We start from the raw sequence: 16667 nt of genomic DNA, 5'->3' as shown, positions 1-16667 counted from the left end.
CAGCCAGAAAGCCTGACTGCTTTCTAGTCTGGCAGCCAGGCAGCCGGCCAGCTAGCAGGCGAACCTGCCTGCCAGCCAATCTGCTGCAATTTATTCAGCCTGTAAGCCAGCCTCCCTTCCTACGCGCCAGCGAGCATGCCTGCCAGCAGGTCAGTCAAACTTCCAGCATACCTGCCTATCAGCAATACAGGCAGCCTGCCAGGTGGCCAGACAGCCAGCGATCCAATCAACCAGATATGCAGATAGCCAGCAAGACCTCCTGCTAGCAAGTCAGTCACATTTCCATCATGCCTCCCTGCGAGCAAGCCTGCAAGCCCGCCGGCCTGCCTCCCGACATGCCAGCAAGCCTTCCTGGGAGCAAGACAGCCAGACTGCAAGCATGCCTGCCTGCACGACAGCAAGCCCTCCTGCCAGCACGACAGTCAGGCTGCCACCATCCCTGCCTGCCAGGAAGCCAACCAGCCTGCCTGCCTGCAGATAGTAAGCCTTCGCGCAACCAAACCAGCCAGACTGCCAGCATCCCTGCATGCCAGCCAGTCTGCCTGCTAGAATACCAACCAGCTGACCAGCCTGGCATCTAGCCAGCTAGCCTGCCAGACTGCAACACTGCCAGCAAGCCAGTCAGGCTACTACCTGCACGCCAGTACGCCCGCCTGCCAGCAATGCAGCCAGGCTGCCAGCATGCCTCGCTGCCAGGAAGCCAGCCATCCAGCATATCAGCCAGCCAGCCTGCCTGCCTTCCTGCCTGTGCTCGAGCAAGCCTGCCTGCCAGTAAGCTAGCCAGACAGCCAGCATGCCTGCCTGCCAACACGTCAGCCAGCCTGACAGACAGCACGACAGCTAGCCAGCCAGCCAGCAAGCCAGCCAGCAAGCCCGCCTGCCAGGAAGCAAACATGACTGATTGCATGCCTGCCTATGAAGCAAGTCAGCCAAGCAGCAAGCGAGCCAGCCAGCCTTCCTGCCCTCACGCCAGAAAGCCCGCCTGTCACCAAGTCAGCCAGACTACCATCATGTCTTCCTGCCTGCAATCTAGACAGGCAGCCTGCCAGCTAGCCAGCCTGCCAGACATCCAGACAGCCAGCCATCCAGCCTGTCTGCCTACATGCCAGCAAGCCGACCTGCCAGCAAAGCAAGCAGCCAGCCTGTCAACTTGCCAGCCAACTGGCTGGCCGGCCAGCCTGCCAGTCAGAGAGTGATCCAGTCTGCCAGCCAGCCAGCCAGCGGGCCGACCTGCCTGCCAGGCAGCAGGCTTCCAGCCAGTCATCCAGCCAACCTTCCTTCCATCCAGCCAGGCTGCATGCCTGCGTGCCACCAAGCCAGATAACAAGCCTGCCCGAGAGCTTGCTTGACAGCCAGCCAGGCATCCAGCTTTCCAGCTAGCCTGCCATCCAGCCGGCCAGCCAGCATGCCTGACTGCTTGCGTTCCAGCAAGCCAGACAGCCAGCCTGCCAGCAAGCAAAATGACACGTCTTGTGCGCAGCTGCGGTCATTTTCCCTGTTTCTTTTCATTCTAAAACATGCGGTCAATATCAGTTGTCAAGCCGGGGACAATAATGTCGGCCAAGCTCAGCCAAGAGTGTCAGTCGTCCAGTTTACCCGAGTAATTTTCGGCCGGCCACTGTTTTATTCCTCTTTCGCATTGAATATACACCTTCTCCAGGATCTCTTGACATATCATCTTACTAATTTCGTGCATGCCTCTTGCACAGTGCCAAGAATTCTCAGGCGGACAGTAGTCATCTAGGATTTTGGTAATACAATTGTGTCGTTGCGATTGTGGCTGTGCGCAATGGCAACAACAAATAAATTTAAAATCCTGCTAGTCCGCTAATCTTAAAAAGCCTGCAAATTTAGAATAGCGGCTTCAATCTTGTACGCCGGTGTATAATAGAGGGGTAGGAACTACATGCCAAAAAGGGCAACGTGACGTTTTCCGCGGAAAGAACAGCAGTCCTTAGTGCTGTACGTTAGCTTAGTGCCAGAGCAATTCTAATGGTGTTGTGCGTCCTCTCACTGTTCAAATATGTCACACAATGCATACATGTTTCAAGGCAACACCGGAAGTGACACTATCTATGGTTCAAATGTAGAATGTGTGGGGCGTTTTCCTTCTACGCATGGAAGTGATCTTCCAGCGCTGTCAAAATGCCTCTACCAGTTCCTATTATCGAACTCACGACCTTCCCGTCTTGAGCGCAATGTGCCAGCTAGGGAAAACTGAGCCATGTATTATTGCAACCTAGTCATTAGGATTTTCGTTATGGTACACTAAGATGCTTTGTGATTCATTCTCGCTTATTGTTTTTTATCTCGGACTCTTCGTGCCCAACAATTCTGGATGAAAGCATTCTTAAACAGGAAATTTTACAAGCACAAATTCTCATATATATTTGATTCCACTTTAACAATCAATATATATCCGCAGATCTCCTATTTGCATGCTTGCATTCTTTTTGCTATTACGTTTTTGCTCTCCTCAAAAGCGCTCCCACTTGGTTTTCTATGGCAGTCTTGTCCACCATATGGTTCTTAGCCCACATCTGAAAAATTAATCATTACCTTCAACATTTATATACCAGTATCTTACAGTTTTTGTCCAAGAGTGGTCATCAAGCTCGCAAATGGTTATAAGTTCTGCTATATGTGCGTCCTCGACAAAAACGTATGCTGATAATAATTTAACGTAGAGTTTTAAGCAGAGAGAGAAACTAATATTTTTTGCCTCATGTCCGAACCTTCTTCGCGTTTTTAATGGGCACTACGCAGCGGTGGGAGCGGAGTAGTAGCACATTTTCTTTGAATGTACCGGACGTGGGCAGCTAGAAGCGGCCAGAGGAAGGGCCGCAGAGGGATTGGCGGAGCGATCCACCGGGCCTACGTGAGATCATAGGAGGGAGGCACAATGTGTGACGAATGTACGGTGGGTAAGTTAGAGGGGCGGGGGCATAACCTATTTGTGTGAATATTTGAGGGATGCTCACCACACATGAGGCAGGCGAGGTTGCCAGTTTTGCGAAGTGTATAGTGCTGTGCCGACAATACTCTCATTCGACAGGCACGAATGAACTCCCTTTCCTGTAAACTGTATTCCCAATAGAATTTTAAAGATCTCACGTTCATTTGAAGTTAATTTTGCGCTTGAATGTAATTATTTTTATTGCGTAAAATTTGTTATCGATTATAGAATGGAGGCAGATAGAATGAAAATAGCTGGAATAAAAAAATTCGGCTGTGTTTTGCGGAATGCAGCATGAACCATTCTCATCAACTCCCAGAATTGTCCCTAACCATTACGGTTCCTGCGACCGTCACTCGTACCTCGAAGTGTTCTTGCGAGCTTTGGAGGTGCAGCTGATATCAGTGGGACGATAATCCCGACAAGGAAGTCTGGCAGGGCTATTGCGCTCTGCAGTTGCCATCCCTGCAGATAACTACGAAGTTTAGTCCTGTATTACTGCTTTTTTTTGAGCACCGACTCAAAACCCTACACATGTAGTGTTCAAACACCCCATGAAAAGCGCGTAATTTTAAATGTGCCGAGTTTGAAACGCCAACGCCTTTCCTTCAAACAACTGTCAAGCACCATCAGCATTTTTGTCAGCTGGACATATATCTGATAGTGGAAACCTGTCAGGAAGACCTGCATAATAGCACGGTGGTACACGTTCGGATGTAGCCTTAAACATGACGTGCTCAGCGTCGGCATTAGCGGTGTTATTCGCAAACTGAAACCGTTGACAAAAATAATGAGTGTATAAATATTTAGCAGACTTGATTAAGTTTTGTGCAGATAATATTTTTTAAATATGGCTATCTTTTGCAGCATAGGCAATTGTCACAGTTGAGAGTCAGCTGGCTTTAGTATTATTTTCTTGTCCCTGGTCCTGTGATCCATTCTTAATGCCATTCTTCTTCTGAATGTATAGTTGTTCACAAATAAAGTTCTGCTGCTGGTTCTTTTGAGTAACTGCTTATGACTCCTACGCTGGAACCAACTCTTCAGGGCTTCAGCATAGTAAAGGCACTCACGCCTCGAGATATGTTATAAATCAAATTTTCATCACCGACACAGCAGCGATAGGATTCTGGTGCATCCAATATTTCTGCAGTCAGGCACATAGGATGTAAGTTGCGAGTTTTCCTCAATGCAATCTGGGGACATAGACATTGACATCTTAAATGACAGCGCGTTTGCGACGATGTCCTGAGCGAGTGGCCGTTGTCGTTTAGCCCTCCCATATTTCGTGGCTATTGCCTCCCTCGTGCGTGCAGCGTCAGAGAAGCTTTCCGAAGCTTTTGCACGCATATCGCGTTTCTACTGGGCCAGCCTATTATGCGATTGGGGACGAAGCCTGCTGAGTTGGACGAGCGCGCAACTTGGTTTCTTGATCGCGTGTAATTTTCAGTGTAACAAAAATGAAACGCTTGAAATTTGAAAAAAAACGGGCTTATTTTTCCAATTTTCAAACTTCCAAATCGGCATTGCCAGCATGCGCTATCAGTTTACATCAAGATGAAAAGACGTGGACGCAGATTGCATATATTGGCATAAAATGTGGTGGTTTACTTCAAAAATTGCGGTTTTGATAGTGAGCGTTTGACTATTACGTGTAATGTACCCCTTGATGCCTCCCAAGCAAGAAGGAACAGAAACTCAAATATCGCTGCTACCTACTGGGATGGCAACCGCAGCATGAAATTACGTCACATCACTTCCTCATCGAACCGTCGAGCGTAGTTGGATGAGCTGCGCTATGAAAACACTCGGATCACTTGAAGTTAAGAAGAATCGTCACTGCGTCCTTAACGGTTAGAAGACTGGTGAGGGCAATTCATAAGGCTGTATCATGAGGAACTTTTAAAAGGGACAAAGGCTGCTTGCTTAAGATGTATTTGATGATAATCGAGAATTTTTATGGTGCAGGGGCATCACGCGCCAATGAGCAATAATCACAGGGTGACTGGTCATAATGAGTAATCAAATGTTTTCCTCGTGCGCTATCGCCACGGTATTATAATTAAGAAAAAAATGCGTCAATCTAAATACGCTTCGGGGCAATAATAACTAGAATCCGAGGTTAGTATATTTAATTTTTAGGTTATAAATAGCCCGGAGACATGTTGTCTAGGCACTCACAGCACAGTAGATGTTCAATTTCGATCTAAGTAAAATGAAAGAGCAATACTTATTTGACTTAAAATTTTTATCAAGTATAAATTTTTTTGCTTGCCAAGGCAATATTCGGCTGTAAGGTCAGATAAGGCAGGAAATAGACGAAGTGAAATATCGCGGACAGCACAAAATATTCAAAATCATGTCAGGAGGAAGATATGTTAAACGCCGTAACAGGAATGTGATGTGAAATGCAGGAAGCAACCGACATAACTTACACTGATATTAAAAAATAGCATGAACTAGCATTCCTACAGTAGTGTAACCAAAAATTAACCATGCAGTACAAAATGCCTCACAACTGTGGAATTATTTTTTCGCCGACCAACTCATTGCATTTCAAAATTGAAAAGAAAAAAAAACAGCCAAACTTGACGTAAGAATACATTTGCACATAAGCCGGCTACAAGTCGAAAAGAAGAGGAAAGTCTCTCCAAGTCTTGTGATAAGCGTCAATAGCTGTATAATCAAGTGGCCATAACTAAGGGTCGTAATGGATAGGCTGGTAAAGCTATATAACGATACTCATTTCCTGAACCTAGGTGGCAGACGGAAGTCTAGAGTAGTGAGTATTAATGCCATGAATAATTTCTTGTAAGTCATACATTATTTTGCGCGAAAGGTACTCGTTTATAGCTGATAGACACAGAACGATACGAAGTAAATGCGAGCTCGCACCACACCTGGTAGAGCACGGAGGCAAACGGATACGATCGCCAGTGCCGTGGAGAACAAATGGGAAAGTATTTTATTCTGCCTTGCTCGCCCAAAAATACCTCAATGCAGCTGTTGTTAAGTGGGGTCCATTAAAATTCAGCGTCTTAAGCTTTTAGTTGATCAGAGGATATATTCCTAAGTCATAAACGATTTCTTGAGCCAGATAGGGTAGAACGTTGGGTCAGTTGGTGTACCGACAAATTTAAAAACTTTGCGCAGAATAACACAGGACGGGAGGGAGAAACAAGCACACACACACACACGTCTTGTGTTATTCTGCGCAGTTTTTAAATCACTCACTTCAACCGAAATGCAGTATTAGGGTTTCTTCTGTTTAACGATGGAATAGCGCTGCATTCCATAAATAGTAAGTCCATAGCGGTGAGTAGAATGTGTATGACCACTTTTCGAACCAAAAATGGCGTTCAATACCTAGTGCTGTTTAATGTTCCTCAACATGCAAACACCATTCAGCATTCTTAAGCCACGGGCAATTATATTGGAACTCATTGCCATACATCACGCTCAAGTATATAACCAAAGAAACAGAGTACAAGGAATAAATATTGCTCAAAAACAGGGAACAAAATGCTGCTTAGGATACGCGGTAGGAAATTGGACCTAGGCTTGGATATAACGTGGAACAGAATATATTTTACTATATTTATTTTTGTTTATTGCCCACTAACAGCCACGACCTTTTAGAGTGGTGCATTAGGAACAGTGAAAGCTAAAGTTAGAACGAAAATAATAAAAAAGTAATAAAAGAGCAAATGAAACGGTGAAAACTCTGACACAGACAATGAATCTTATAGACGGTTAACAATGAAATCATTAATAAGAGAGTAATTACTCATTCGCATCCACCCAAGCGCAGCCATGCGGCTACAAAGGAAAGCTATACAGCTTCCTCGTGAGATTGAGAGTTTAAGAAAAATTCGTCCTGGTGCGGGGTTCGTATCCGTGACCACCGCTTCACCGGAGCAGCCGCTCAGACAACTGAGCAAAACGGGATGGCAAGCTTTAAGGGCCCCGCGTCGCCGAGAAGCAGGCGTCGTCGACGGAGTAGCCATTGGTTCCGGTTCTGGCTTTGGCACCGTTCGCTGTGAGTGAAAACTTCACGAAATTACCAGAAATGGAGACTAGGAGGCAGATGGTCCAAGTAGGCGAAGTGAGCTTTGACATCATCGTATCCTTCCCTCCAGATAATGAGCAAACTGCGCAGTGGCAGGCGGAATTTAATCGAACCCGACCGCGGCGGCTGCGTTTTTATGGAGGAAAAACGCTAAGGCGCCCGTGTGCTGTGCGATGTCAGTGCACGTTAAAGATCCCCAGGTGGTCGAAATTATTCCGGAGCCCTCCACTACGGACCTATTTGTTCCTCTCTTCTTTCACTCCCTCCTTTATCCCTTCCCATACGGCGCGGTTCAGGTGTCCAACGATATATGAGACAGATACTGCGCCATTTCCTTTCCACCAAAAAACCAATTATTATTATTGGTTGGTTGATAGCGAAATGTTTCTCTGGAAGATAAACCTTAAAAAAAGGCCCATTGTTAAAGCATCTGCCATCGCAGGGGAGTTCAGCATCGTTTGACAGCTGCACCACTGCTTTAGGTGTACTATGATGACTCTCATGGATCTACGAATTGACAATGTAAATAAATAGTTGGGCTCTTATGGTCATCATACCATTAAAACTATCACCTCATAATCTTAAGGCGGAGCTTGATTGTGTGCTCCAGTTCTTTATTGCATTTTAGCAAAAATTAATCCTGGTCTATATTTATTATATATGAAAGACCTTTGTAAAGTCCTGATGACTCGTTTGTACAGCACGCAGTGTTCTGCAGTTTGGTTACAATTGTGCGTCTTTTCCTGGATAAAAATCTAGAACTTTAGATGAGCTCTTCATTAGCAGGAAGTATACAAAATTTTTCACAAGTAATGGAAGTCTTGAAGTACAGCAACAATTGGGCCTGCCGTAGAGTAAGCAACTATGACCTATATATTTTTTTTAAGAATTTGCTTGCAAGCTATTCTTAGCTAGAAAGTGGAAGGTATATTCATATGCTCTTTTTAACACGCAGTATATATTATACTAGCGATAACATGTATGATGCTTTACATTTATTAAATATTTATATGGCGTGCACTATCTAGATAGAATACAGAAAGTACAAAAATCACTTAAATATATATTGCCATCAAAAGATGGCGTGGTTGCGTCTTACCTTCACCACTTCAAAGTTAAGCTTTATTCTCCGCGAAAAATAAGGCAGATAATTTCCCGTAGTTTGGAGATAATTCGTGAGAAAATGCTCTTAAACGTTCTCAGTCAGGGTGTATTGCTTCCTTTAAGCAAGAATGTGTAAGTTTCTCAAACTCGTTTCTCTCCGCAAAGTTAGAATATTTCCATGAGAAGTATAAACATTAGAATTTTATTGAATTACCCAGCCCCACTGTATGGCACGGTAATAAGTCTATATTATGTTTTCTGAGATTCGCAAGAAATGTTAGGTAAAACATTGTTGCTCGTAATCGCGGGTGTAAGCATTTCCAATTATTATTTAATTTATTATTACTTGTGTATTTATTTACTCAGTTTCTTGATCAAAATATTTTATTATTGTAAGTATTCCTCTCGAAAAACACACTTGCAGATTCCTTCTTTCCCGACATCTTGCGATGATACGCAAAAAAAATAGCAGGTAATTAGAAATGTCGATCTGTCAGACGTTGCATAACGTTTTCAAACATTGAATGGAAGCCGTTCAGGGCTCACAACAAGGAACTCTTTTCAGACGTCGTCATGCGATGAAGGACAGGCCTCAGTTATCGGCCTGACTGCTTGCCTGGCGATAGCATAAAAAAAGCAGATAAAAGAAAGGAGCAAGAGTATATAAATGGCTCGGACTGTTGGGTGAAAAAGGCAGTTGCGCCAGAAGTATTGCTGCGAAAGCCAACTCGTACGCAATAGGACCGTCTCGCCTTCTTGTAGGCACACATTTTCCCAGTCGTGCTACGAACAGTCAGCTGCGGACGGAGCCCGAGTTTGCCCCCTTGACGGTGAGCGGAGTGAGAGGCTTAGCAGTGAACAGACCGACCGTGATGCGGCCGACCTACTCATCAGAAAGGTAGGTGTATAAAAGGACTGGGTCTGGCTTTCACTACTTAGCATGCTCCTTCAAGAAATGGTCAAGTCATTCTGTAAGCTAAAATTAAGACTTTCAGACCTCATACATTGGACGAGAATTTTAGGATTACGGCTAACATGTTTTGTATTCTTGAGGTATTCTTGAGAAACTCAACAAAATTTGTCCTCTACTCTCGACGGTTTTCTTTTCCAGAAAACTTAAAATTGTTTTTGAAATGGGCGAACTAGTATTGGGAAATAGCAGTGCGAGATATTCTTTAGTAAATCGAGCGCCAACTTTTCGAGAAGAGTACAAAAGTAGACCTAGAAATAAATATTCAAAAACTAATTACTATATATCATGCAATATTCCCGACCAAAAATAGGTGCTCTAATTTCAAATTGCACGAATATATTTTGGATGAGCATAATCTTTTTGGTTTAGTACCCTCTTACAGTCGAACACAGGGTAAATAAGGTCCTTAGGTATATATGCTAAAATGACAAAACAATTCAAAGAACAAAGACTCAAATTTACGCAACAAGTTCGTTTTGCCGCGTATGAGGTTGCAAATTTTGCGCTAAGGTGTGTTCATACTCGGATTATAAAATAGATTTCATTTAATCCTCGATAAACGAGTTATATGAGTGTTTTTTGATACAAGAGAGAGAAATATTGTACAGGTTTAATGCTGCACCACTTGCCATGGTTGCCCCGCAGCGCCAATATATTGTACAGCAAGGCGGCACTGCTAAAATTATAGTGTCTCGTGTACAGGCGAGTTCAGGTGTTCATAAGTCCTCACATTGAGCGTCGCCAGCCCTAGCATTTTTCAGAGGATATATTTATTTACACGAGGGGTGGTGTTATTGGGGGGCCTTGACGATCGGCGCATGTGATCGCCGCAAGAGGCCAGCATATCGACACAGTTCCCGTCTCTTTTCATTCGTTCCCGTCGACCTCTCCATAGAAGGCGGCTCATTTTTGCTGAGCTCGAAAAGCAAGCCTCTTCGTCCACGTAAAGGGATGAGCACCAAACACCCAGCGTGTGCCTCTCTAGAACTGGCGAGAGTGCCAATGGACTTCAGTAACAATACATTTGGTCGACGAGGTGGTAAAGTCCAAATGCTTTTTGTTCTCTGCTACCAGAAAATTCTCCGTCACGTCCTAAATCGCTCTAGGAAACTACTGTGGCAGATTTCCAGCTTTTATTCTGAGCACGTTCGTATGAATTGTAAGGTCGCATACTCGACATACCGCACTATATAAAACCCGGCTGTCCTTGTTCCAGCTTTTTTTCCAAGAAGTATACGGTACAATAACCCCATCAGGAATGTTGGATTCCTCCGTACGGTGACGTATTTCCTTAACAAATTCCACTTTGCATAAAATTCTTTGTTTTTGCAATTAAAGCGTGTCTGTTCATTAGTCAAAAGTATTTTAGCGTGGCGGATGACTTATTCTTATAGAAAAAAACTACTTTGACTCGTTCCGCGCGTCTCGCGGACATTAAAAAACTTTCACATAACCAAAGTACATATTTTAAACTAAATTGTTTTAAATAATTTGTCAGTGGGCATCTAGCAGCAAGACGACGTGGTGCTCCAGACTTCAATGAGAGGAACGCCAGACTTGCAGTTCGATAAAGTTCAATAAATTGCCCGCAAGAAATCAGAGACTTCAAGCACAAACTGCGTGTCTTTTGTCATTTATAAGCCCATTTTTGTTATATGTGAAGCATACATAATAAATTCGTGAATAATTTTTTATTGTTTATTATTCATAGAATCGGACTTTTTATTTTCGAGATAAATACAGGCAGTTTGTAAGACGCAACAAATTTTTCTTCATACAATGAGGGGCAGTCAGCTCTACGTTTCTGCGTCGTGATATGTCTTGGAAAGATAAATGTTTTCCCTTCATTAAAGTGAAGAAAATGCAATAACAAATAATGACGGCACCTCACACCAAAACAGCGTAGTAATTTTGCCTTCGACTTCTCGTGACTCAGCTAATGGATTGCCTACTTCGATATCAGTTGATTATGCCTAGTCAGTGCATAAAATGCTAGAAGAGCACCGGTATGAACTGAATAAGCCAGACCCAATTAGGCTGACTAAAAACAAACTAAACTTTGAATTTCTCTTCCTGCAGGTGAAATTTTGGAATAAAGCGGATGCGCAACCGTGCTTCCTGCTTCTAAGGTTGTCCAGCACTTCCAGAGTGAGTGTGGAGACCACTTGGTTTGCTGCCACAGGTGTTCGACCACAGTTCCTTGCACCGGCTTGCATGCACACCTGATTTTGGAGTACTGCACCATGGCGTCCCAGCCTCCCTCAGAATGTCAGCGGGCATCTAGCAGCGAGGATGACGTGGCGCTCCGGCCTTCCATGAGAGGAACGCCAGACTTGCGCTCTGATGAAAGCAATGCCAATCCTCATTTGTCACTTGCTGCCGGTGGAAGAAATGTTGACCGACTCACTGAAATTGTTGACGTGGAAGAGCAATGCAAAAGGGAACTATGGAAAGAGCTTCTGATGGGCATTGAGAGTGTAAAGAAAACAGTGAGCGAAGTGGACCAAGCAGTTAAAGCAATAGATGATAATCAGAGAAAATTATCGGAGGACACGAGAGAAAACCTGACTTCTATCAGTGGTAAGATGGAACGCGTTCACCATGACGTCTTTTTAGTATCTGGTGTTTTGGAAAATTACATCGAAAATCAGGCTCGAGAGCAGCTTGAAAAGGTAAACCAGATCGCCGCCGACATTGCGGAGTTAAAAACTGATGCAAAGGAATGTTTTGAAACAATGAATAAAGTTACTGAATTGAAGGAAGCCGCTCAGAAGGATGAAGCTGTCCACCGCTTTGTCATAAAAGGTGTAAAATTCCTCCGAGATGATGCCATCAGACGTGGAGAAGCGGAGTACGATGGTGATAAAGCGTACCTGCGTGGGTACTACATGTCACCCGGTGTCACACTGAAAAAGAAAGATAATGGAATTGTATTGCATGCCCGGTTTTACATGCACAAGGGAGCGAAGGACAACGTTCTCGCGTGGCCATTCCGGAAAACAATCGTACTGCGCGTGATGCATCCAGCTCGGCGGGAAGACCAGGAGTTAAAGGAATTCGTCAGAGGCAATCATATTTCGTGTCGAAGGCCGGAAGCGTCAGATGCTCCCTTGGTGGCCTTTTGTTCTGAAAAATCACTCAGTCTCGATGTCCTCATCACTGAGGGCTACGTGGAACAAGACCAGCTTAGAGTGGAGTTCGAGGTGCTGCACTGATTCACACTTTAAACAGAAGAAGATCCAAGGCCACTTCCTACATTCCAAGGGTTCATAAAATGCCTGCCTTGCATCGTATCTTGAGCAATGTGGAAATTTGCAATGTTTCCGCTCTGATAGGTAGTGCTCTATGTGTTTTCTGTTTATTGCTTGAATAACTGAAACTGCGTTTGATCGTGTTCATCGCTCTTAGGTTGAGGGTAGAAGTAGCAAGAATGTTTTTGATCTTGTTGATAATATGCGAAGTGCTTAAACATAAGTATGAGAATAGCACCCTGTCCCATAACACGTTTTGGCGGCACTAGCAACTGTCTGAAAATGTGCGCGGCGTCAGTGCCAAAGTGGACATTATGCATTGCGTTACCTGAATATTGAGAATCCAGTGTGTCCCTATATTTGTAAATAATACTGTATGCCAGCAGGCACTCGGCCGAAATAAAAAAAAAACTCAGTATCAACAACTTTTAACGGATAGAAAATGCTGTTAATTCGGCGGTCGTGAACTGAAAATATGTAGTGGTCTGAATATCTAGCACTGTAAATGATATGCTTGCACCCTTGATGAGGTGATCTAGGTAAGCATGATGGGGAGGACATTCAATGATGGCAGGTTCCGGGCGAGCATTAGTGTGGCAGAAAACAGGGGACAACGCTCTCCCTGAGTGAGAAATATTCTTTTCAACCACTAAAGCGACTCTTCTCTGGCTACAAAGCTCAAAAGATAAATGATCGTCGAGGCACTCGCGCGTTCGCATCTGAACTCCCGCGATAATTATTGCTCGAAAGTCCGTGTCTTGGAATGTGTTATTACATGGGACGCATTTATGAAATTTAGCCAGAGGATTTGACAGATTAAGCAAGGCGGTTTTCGTTCAAAAAATATAAAGCACCCCTTACGTGGAACCATGCTTTAATTCCTTCAAAGCATCTATGCACCTCCCAGTCCTAATGTAGCTATGAAAATAACGATCCTCTTTCTTCCTTTAGGTGCGAAACTGTCTGGAGGCAGTTTTTTGGCCTTATTTGTTTTTATTTATTTTTAAATAACAATACCAACAGTACACGCACCGTTTTTGTTTAGCCGTTGAGAATGATACTGCTTTACTTTTTTTGCAGTATTTTGTAACAATTATTGCAGACTGGCAAACAAAGCTTCAGAATTTAAGCTACAGACTCGATATAGAGTGTGCATTTTGTTTCCTGCAAGGATACAATTAAGTGGGCACATATCTCATTTGAGCACAGATGGTTTATATCTATCTCGTCTAATTTAAAAAGAACCGGAATTTTTCACTGATTCTATGGCATGAAATGAACATTTGGGTTTATTCACGTGGCACGTGGCATTAATTTAGAAGTGAGCAGCTTCTATAATAGGCCAGCGGCAGCTGGCGGACCAGCGTACACCGGTACGATACTTTAGTGGCCTTGTGCGACTACCTCATACCGCCGAGAAGGCAATAAACATTTAGTTGCTTTTAGGCACCAATAAAAACAGCTTTTGCGCAAACAACAGCCGCAAGTCACATGTGTGTTATGTCATGCTATTCTAATGTACTCTTAACTGGAGGATGAACTTCGCAATATGTTTTTGTGTGCTTCAGATATCAAGTTGGGGTCTCTTTTGTAGTGGTGACGTGTGTTTGTAAGAATTATTTGCATTGTGAAAAGTTTTTATTATGCCGATGATCGAGACCGTACTACAGTGAATCTATTGACCAGCTGTACGGCCGCACGTCCGCGCCGTTGGTAGCGATTTGTACTTCGTTGTAAGTGCTTGCCTGTTTTTAATAATATTGATGTTTATGTGAATGCTTTCTGCGCACCCATGATATGTGTCTATGCTACTGCCAGAAAAATATCAGAAAAGCGTTTTTCCTGTAAACCTGGTTGGTTGCTTGCTTTAAGCTCCGCATTGCTTTGATTTTCGAAAATAAAAAGAATTCATTGATCGATTGATTGATTGATTTATTGGCGTTTTCCTCAATGATCAGACAAATGAAACACAATTTGGGAGGTCGGATAGATATATTGAAAGTCTTGGGCTAAGCAGTGTCCAAAATATTTAATCCCTCTACTAAACCGCAAAAATATAAGCATGCGAAAGAGAAGAGCAAAGCAGCTTAGTGGTCGAATCAGATAAAAATGAGCACATATATCATTTATGTTGAGTGCGTTCGAGCACAATCAAATTCATCAGTAGCTGTAATATTCCCTTGCCGTACTCATGTGCGCAGTACTGAATGGATAAGGAGGTATCTCTCCCCCTTCCGCCATCCCCTTGCAGGCAATCCACCTTTTTCATTCGTACAGCGACTCCGGAAAGGCCAATTCGGGAGGAAAAAAAAACATCGTATTCGAGAATACGGCCCGCACTGATCTATGGCTCCAACGCTCTTATTTACGGTCGGCTCCTCGATGCTGCTTCCTGCTGGCTTCGAACACGACGTTCCTAGAACCTGCTACGCAGGAGAATATGGGGTGAGAAAAAAGGACGACATACTACGCTGCAGCATGAAGAGCAAAACCGCAAAACAGGACGGGACTGAGGCAGTTGTCAGTACTGTCTCAGTTGTCAGTACCGCCCTGTGTTGTCGCCTGCCTCAGTCCCGTCCTGTTTTGCGGTTTTGCTCTTCATGATGTCATACCAACTGGCCTACACCAAAGTCCTTCTAAGATACTACGCTGCCCCTGACCTTGCCCAGACCGTCGATGAAGGCAGCACTTTACATGTGCTAACAGATGAACACCATGCTCGCAGATTGGAATAAGCAAAGGCCTACTCTATGTAATTTTTTTCTACATAAGCATACACTGAGAAGCTTTCCGATCATTGAGCAGAGCGACACTTAAAAAAAAAACAGAAATGCGATAACCCTCAAACTCGTCAGCGTTGCAGCAAGACTGCGTAAATAATCTTTTGGACCACTATAAGGGTTGCAGCCAAGTTTGTTCTTCAGATTGAGTTACACAAAAAAGGGCTTTCAAAATTTTAAACTCTTATCTGATGTGTGTTCTAGTAGCGCTGTTGAACGAAGTCGGATAAAGGCTGGAATCTGGAAAAGACTGAAAGCAAGTTTATGAAACTTTATTGTTATTGCATTTCTCCAATTATTGCGTCGCTAGCCGTGACGTGATCAAGCCTATATTTTAAATTACCTCCTCCACCTATATTTTCAAAGCCTTTCTATTTTAAAATTTTAGTGTTCTGCCGTTAGAAACAGATCTATTCAGGTATTTTTTAGCAAGAAAAAAATGTTGGGGCAATTTTTTTTCAGAGAAGAAATACAGAATATCTTGCGGCCTGTTTGTTCTGACCTAGGGATATTATTGGTTCCCTTTATTGTCTACCAGATATTTTCACTCTACACGTGTTTAAATCGCATCCACTATCCTTAATCAACCACAAGCATATGCCTTTCGCCCGTAAGCAATGTGCCATACTAACGAAATTTTAGTGGCCTTACAACATATTTTGCGATTTGTTCGTCTTTCTTTATTGGCTCATTGAATTCACAAATATAAAAGAATCAGCAGCCTAACATGGGGCCCAGTGTTAAAGCTACGTCGTTATGCATATATTATCGCGCAATATATAGCCTGCAGAGAGAATTCCTCGTTAATTAGACAACTCCAGCATCCTTGCATTACCGTTAGTCTTGGCTAAAGTTTTATTTATGTTTTTTACTCTAAAACGCAACCATTCTTTCTGTAGAGGAAAAAAATTCATAGTTGTAAGCTGTAAAATCATACTAACTGACTGTTATCAAGACATGAGGAATGCTACCTTATTGTACTTTTCAGTGTCAGAGCAAGGCATGCGGTTTGTTATCTGTTTATCTAGCATCTCTTTGAGGTTAGTGCTTTTTACCATGCGGACCTGCTTTGTAAAGACCGCCTGTGGGCTGCACACTTTCAGCAATGTGTGGCTTTTGCAAGCGTGTCACGGATGATGCGATTGCGTTAGAAGCTTGTTTTGCTGAAAACACAGCGTCGCCTGTCAGTGAGAAAAACCCCCAAATTTTTGAAATCAAATTATAAAAAAAATCAGGTACTGGGGCTCGAAGAAAAGGTCCTCGCATGCCAGGCAGGCATCGAGCGCATGGACCATGAAAGGTCGTTGGTTGAAGCTTGTTTGAGGGGCACTCTGTGAACTGGTTACGTTGTTTACTGTGTGTTTGGGTTGCGTAATGATAATATAGTAATAAAAACCAAATCAAATATTACTACGCTCATAAGGCGTCAGAAATTGCCGGGAATGAAAAGGCGCTTTTGTGGTGCCTTGTTCTCATGAAATAAATGGTGTTTAGGTGCATGAATATGCTGTGTCGTAGTTTATTGCGCAGTTAA

General features: G+C 43.5%; 1 protein-coding gene across 1 annotated transcript; it reads left to right on the top strand.

Moving 5' to 3' along the window:
- Positions 1–8830: 8830 nt before the first annotated feature.
- On the top strand, positions 8831–14276 carry LOC144104929 (uncharacterized). Its single transcript, XM_077638160.1, has 2 exons — positions 8831–9027; positions 11182–14276. The coding sequence occupies exon 2, from the start codon at positions 11346–11348 to the stop codon at positions 12315–12317; it is 972 nt and encodes a 323-aa protein (XP_077494286.1). The 5' UTR covers positions 8831–9027; positions 11182–11345; the 3' UTR covers positions 12318–14276.
- Positions 14277–16667: the final 2391 nt, after the last annotated feature.

Source organism: Amblyomma americanum, chromosome 9, assembly GCF_052857255.1.
Source record: "Amblyomma americanum isolate KBUSLIRL-KWMA chromosome 9, ASM5285725v1, whole genome shotgun sequence".
Classification (NCBI taxonomy): Eukaryota; Metazoa; Arthropoda; class Arachnida; order Ixodida; family Ixodidae; genus Amblyomma; species Amblyomma americanum.
Note: the sequence above shows the minus strand (reverse complement) of the source record. Positions and strands in the feature narration are given on the sequence as shown.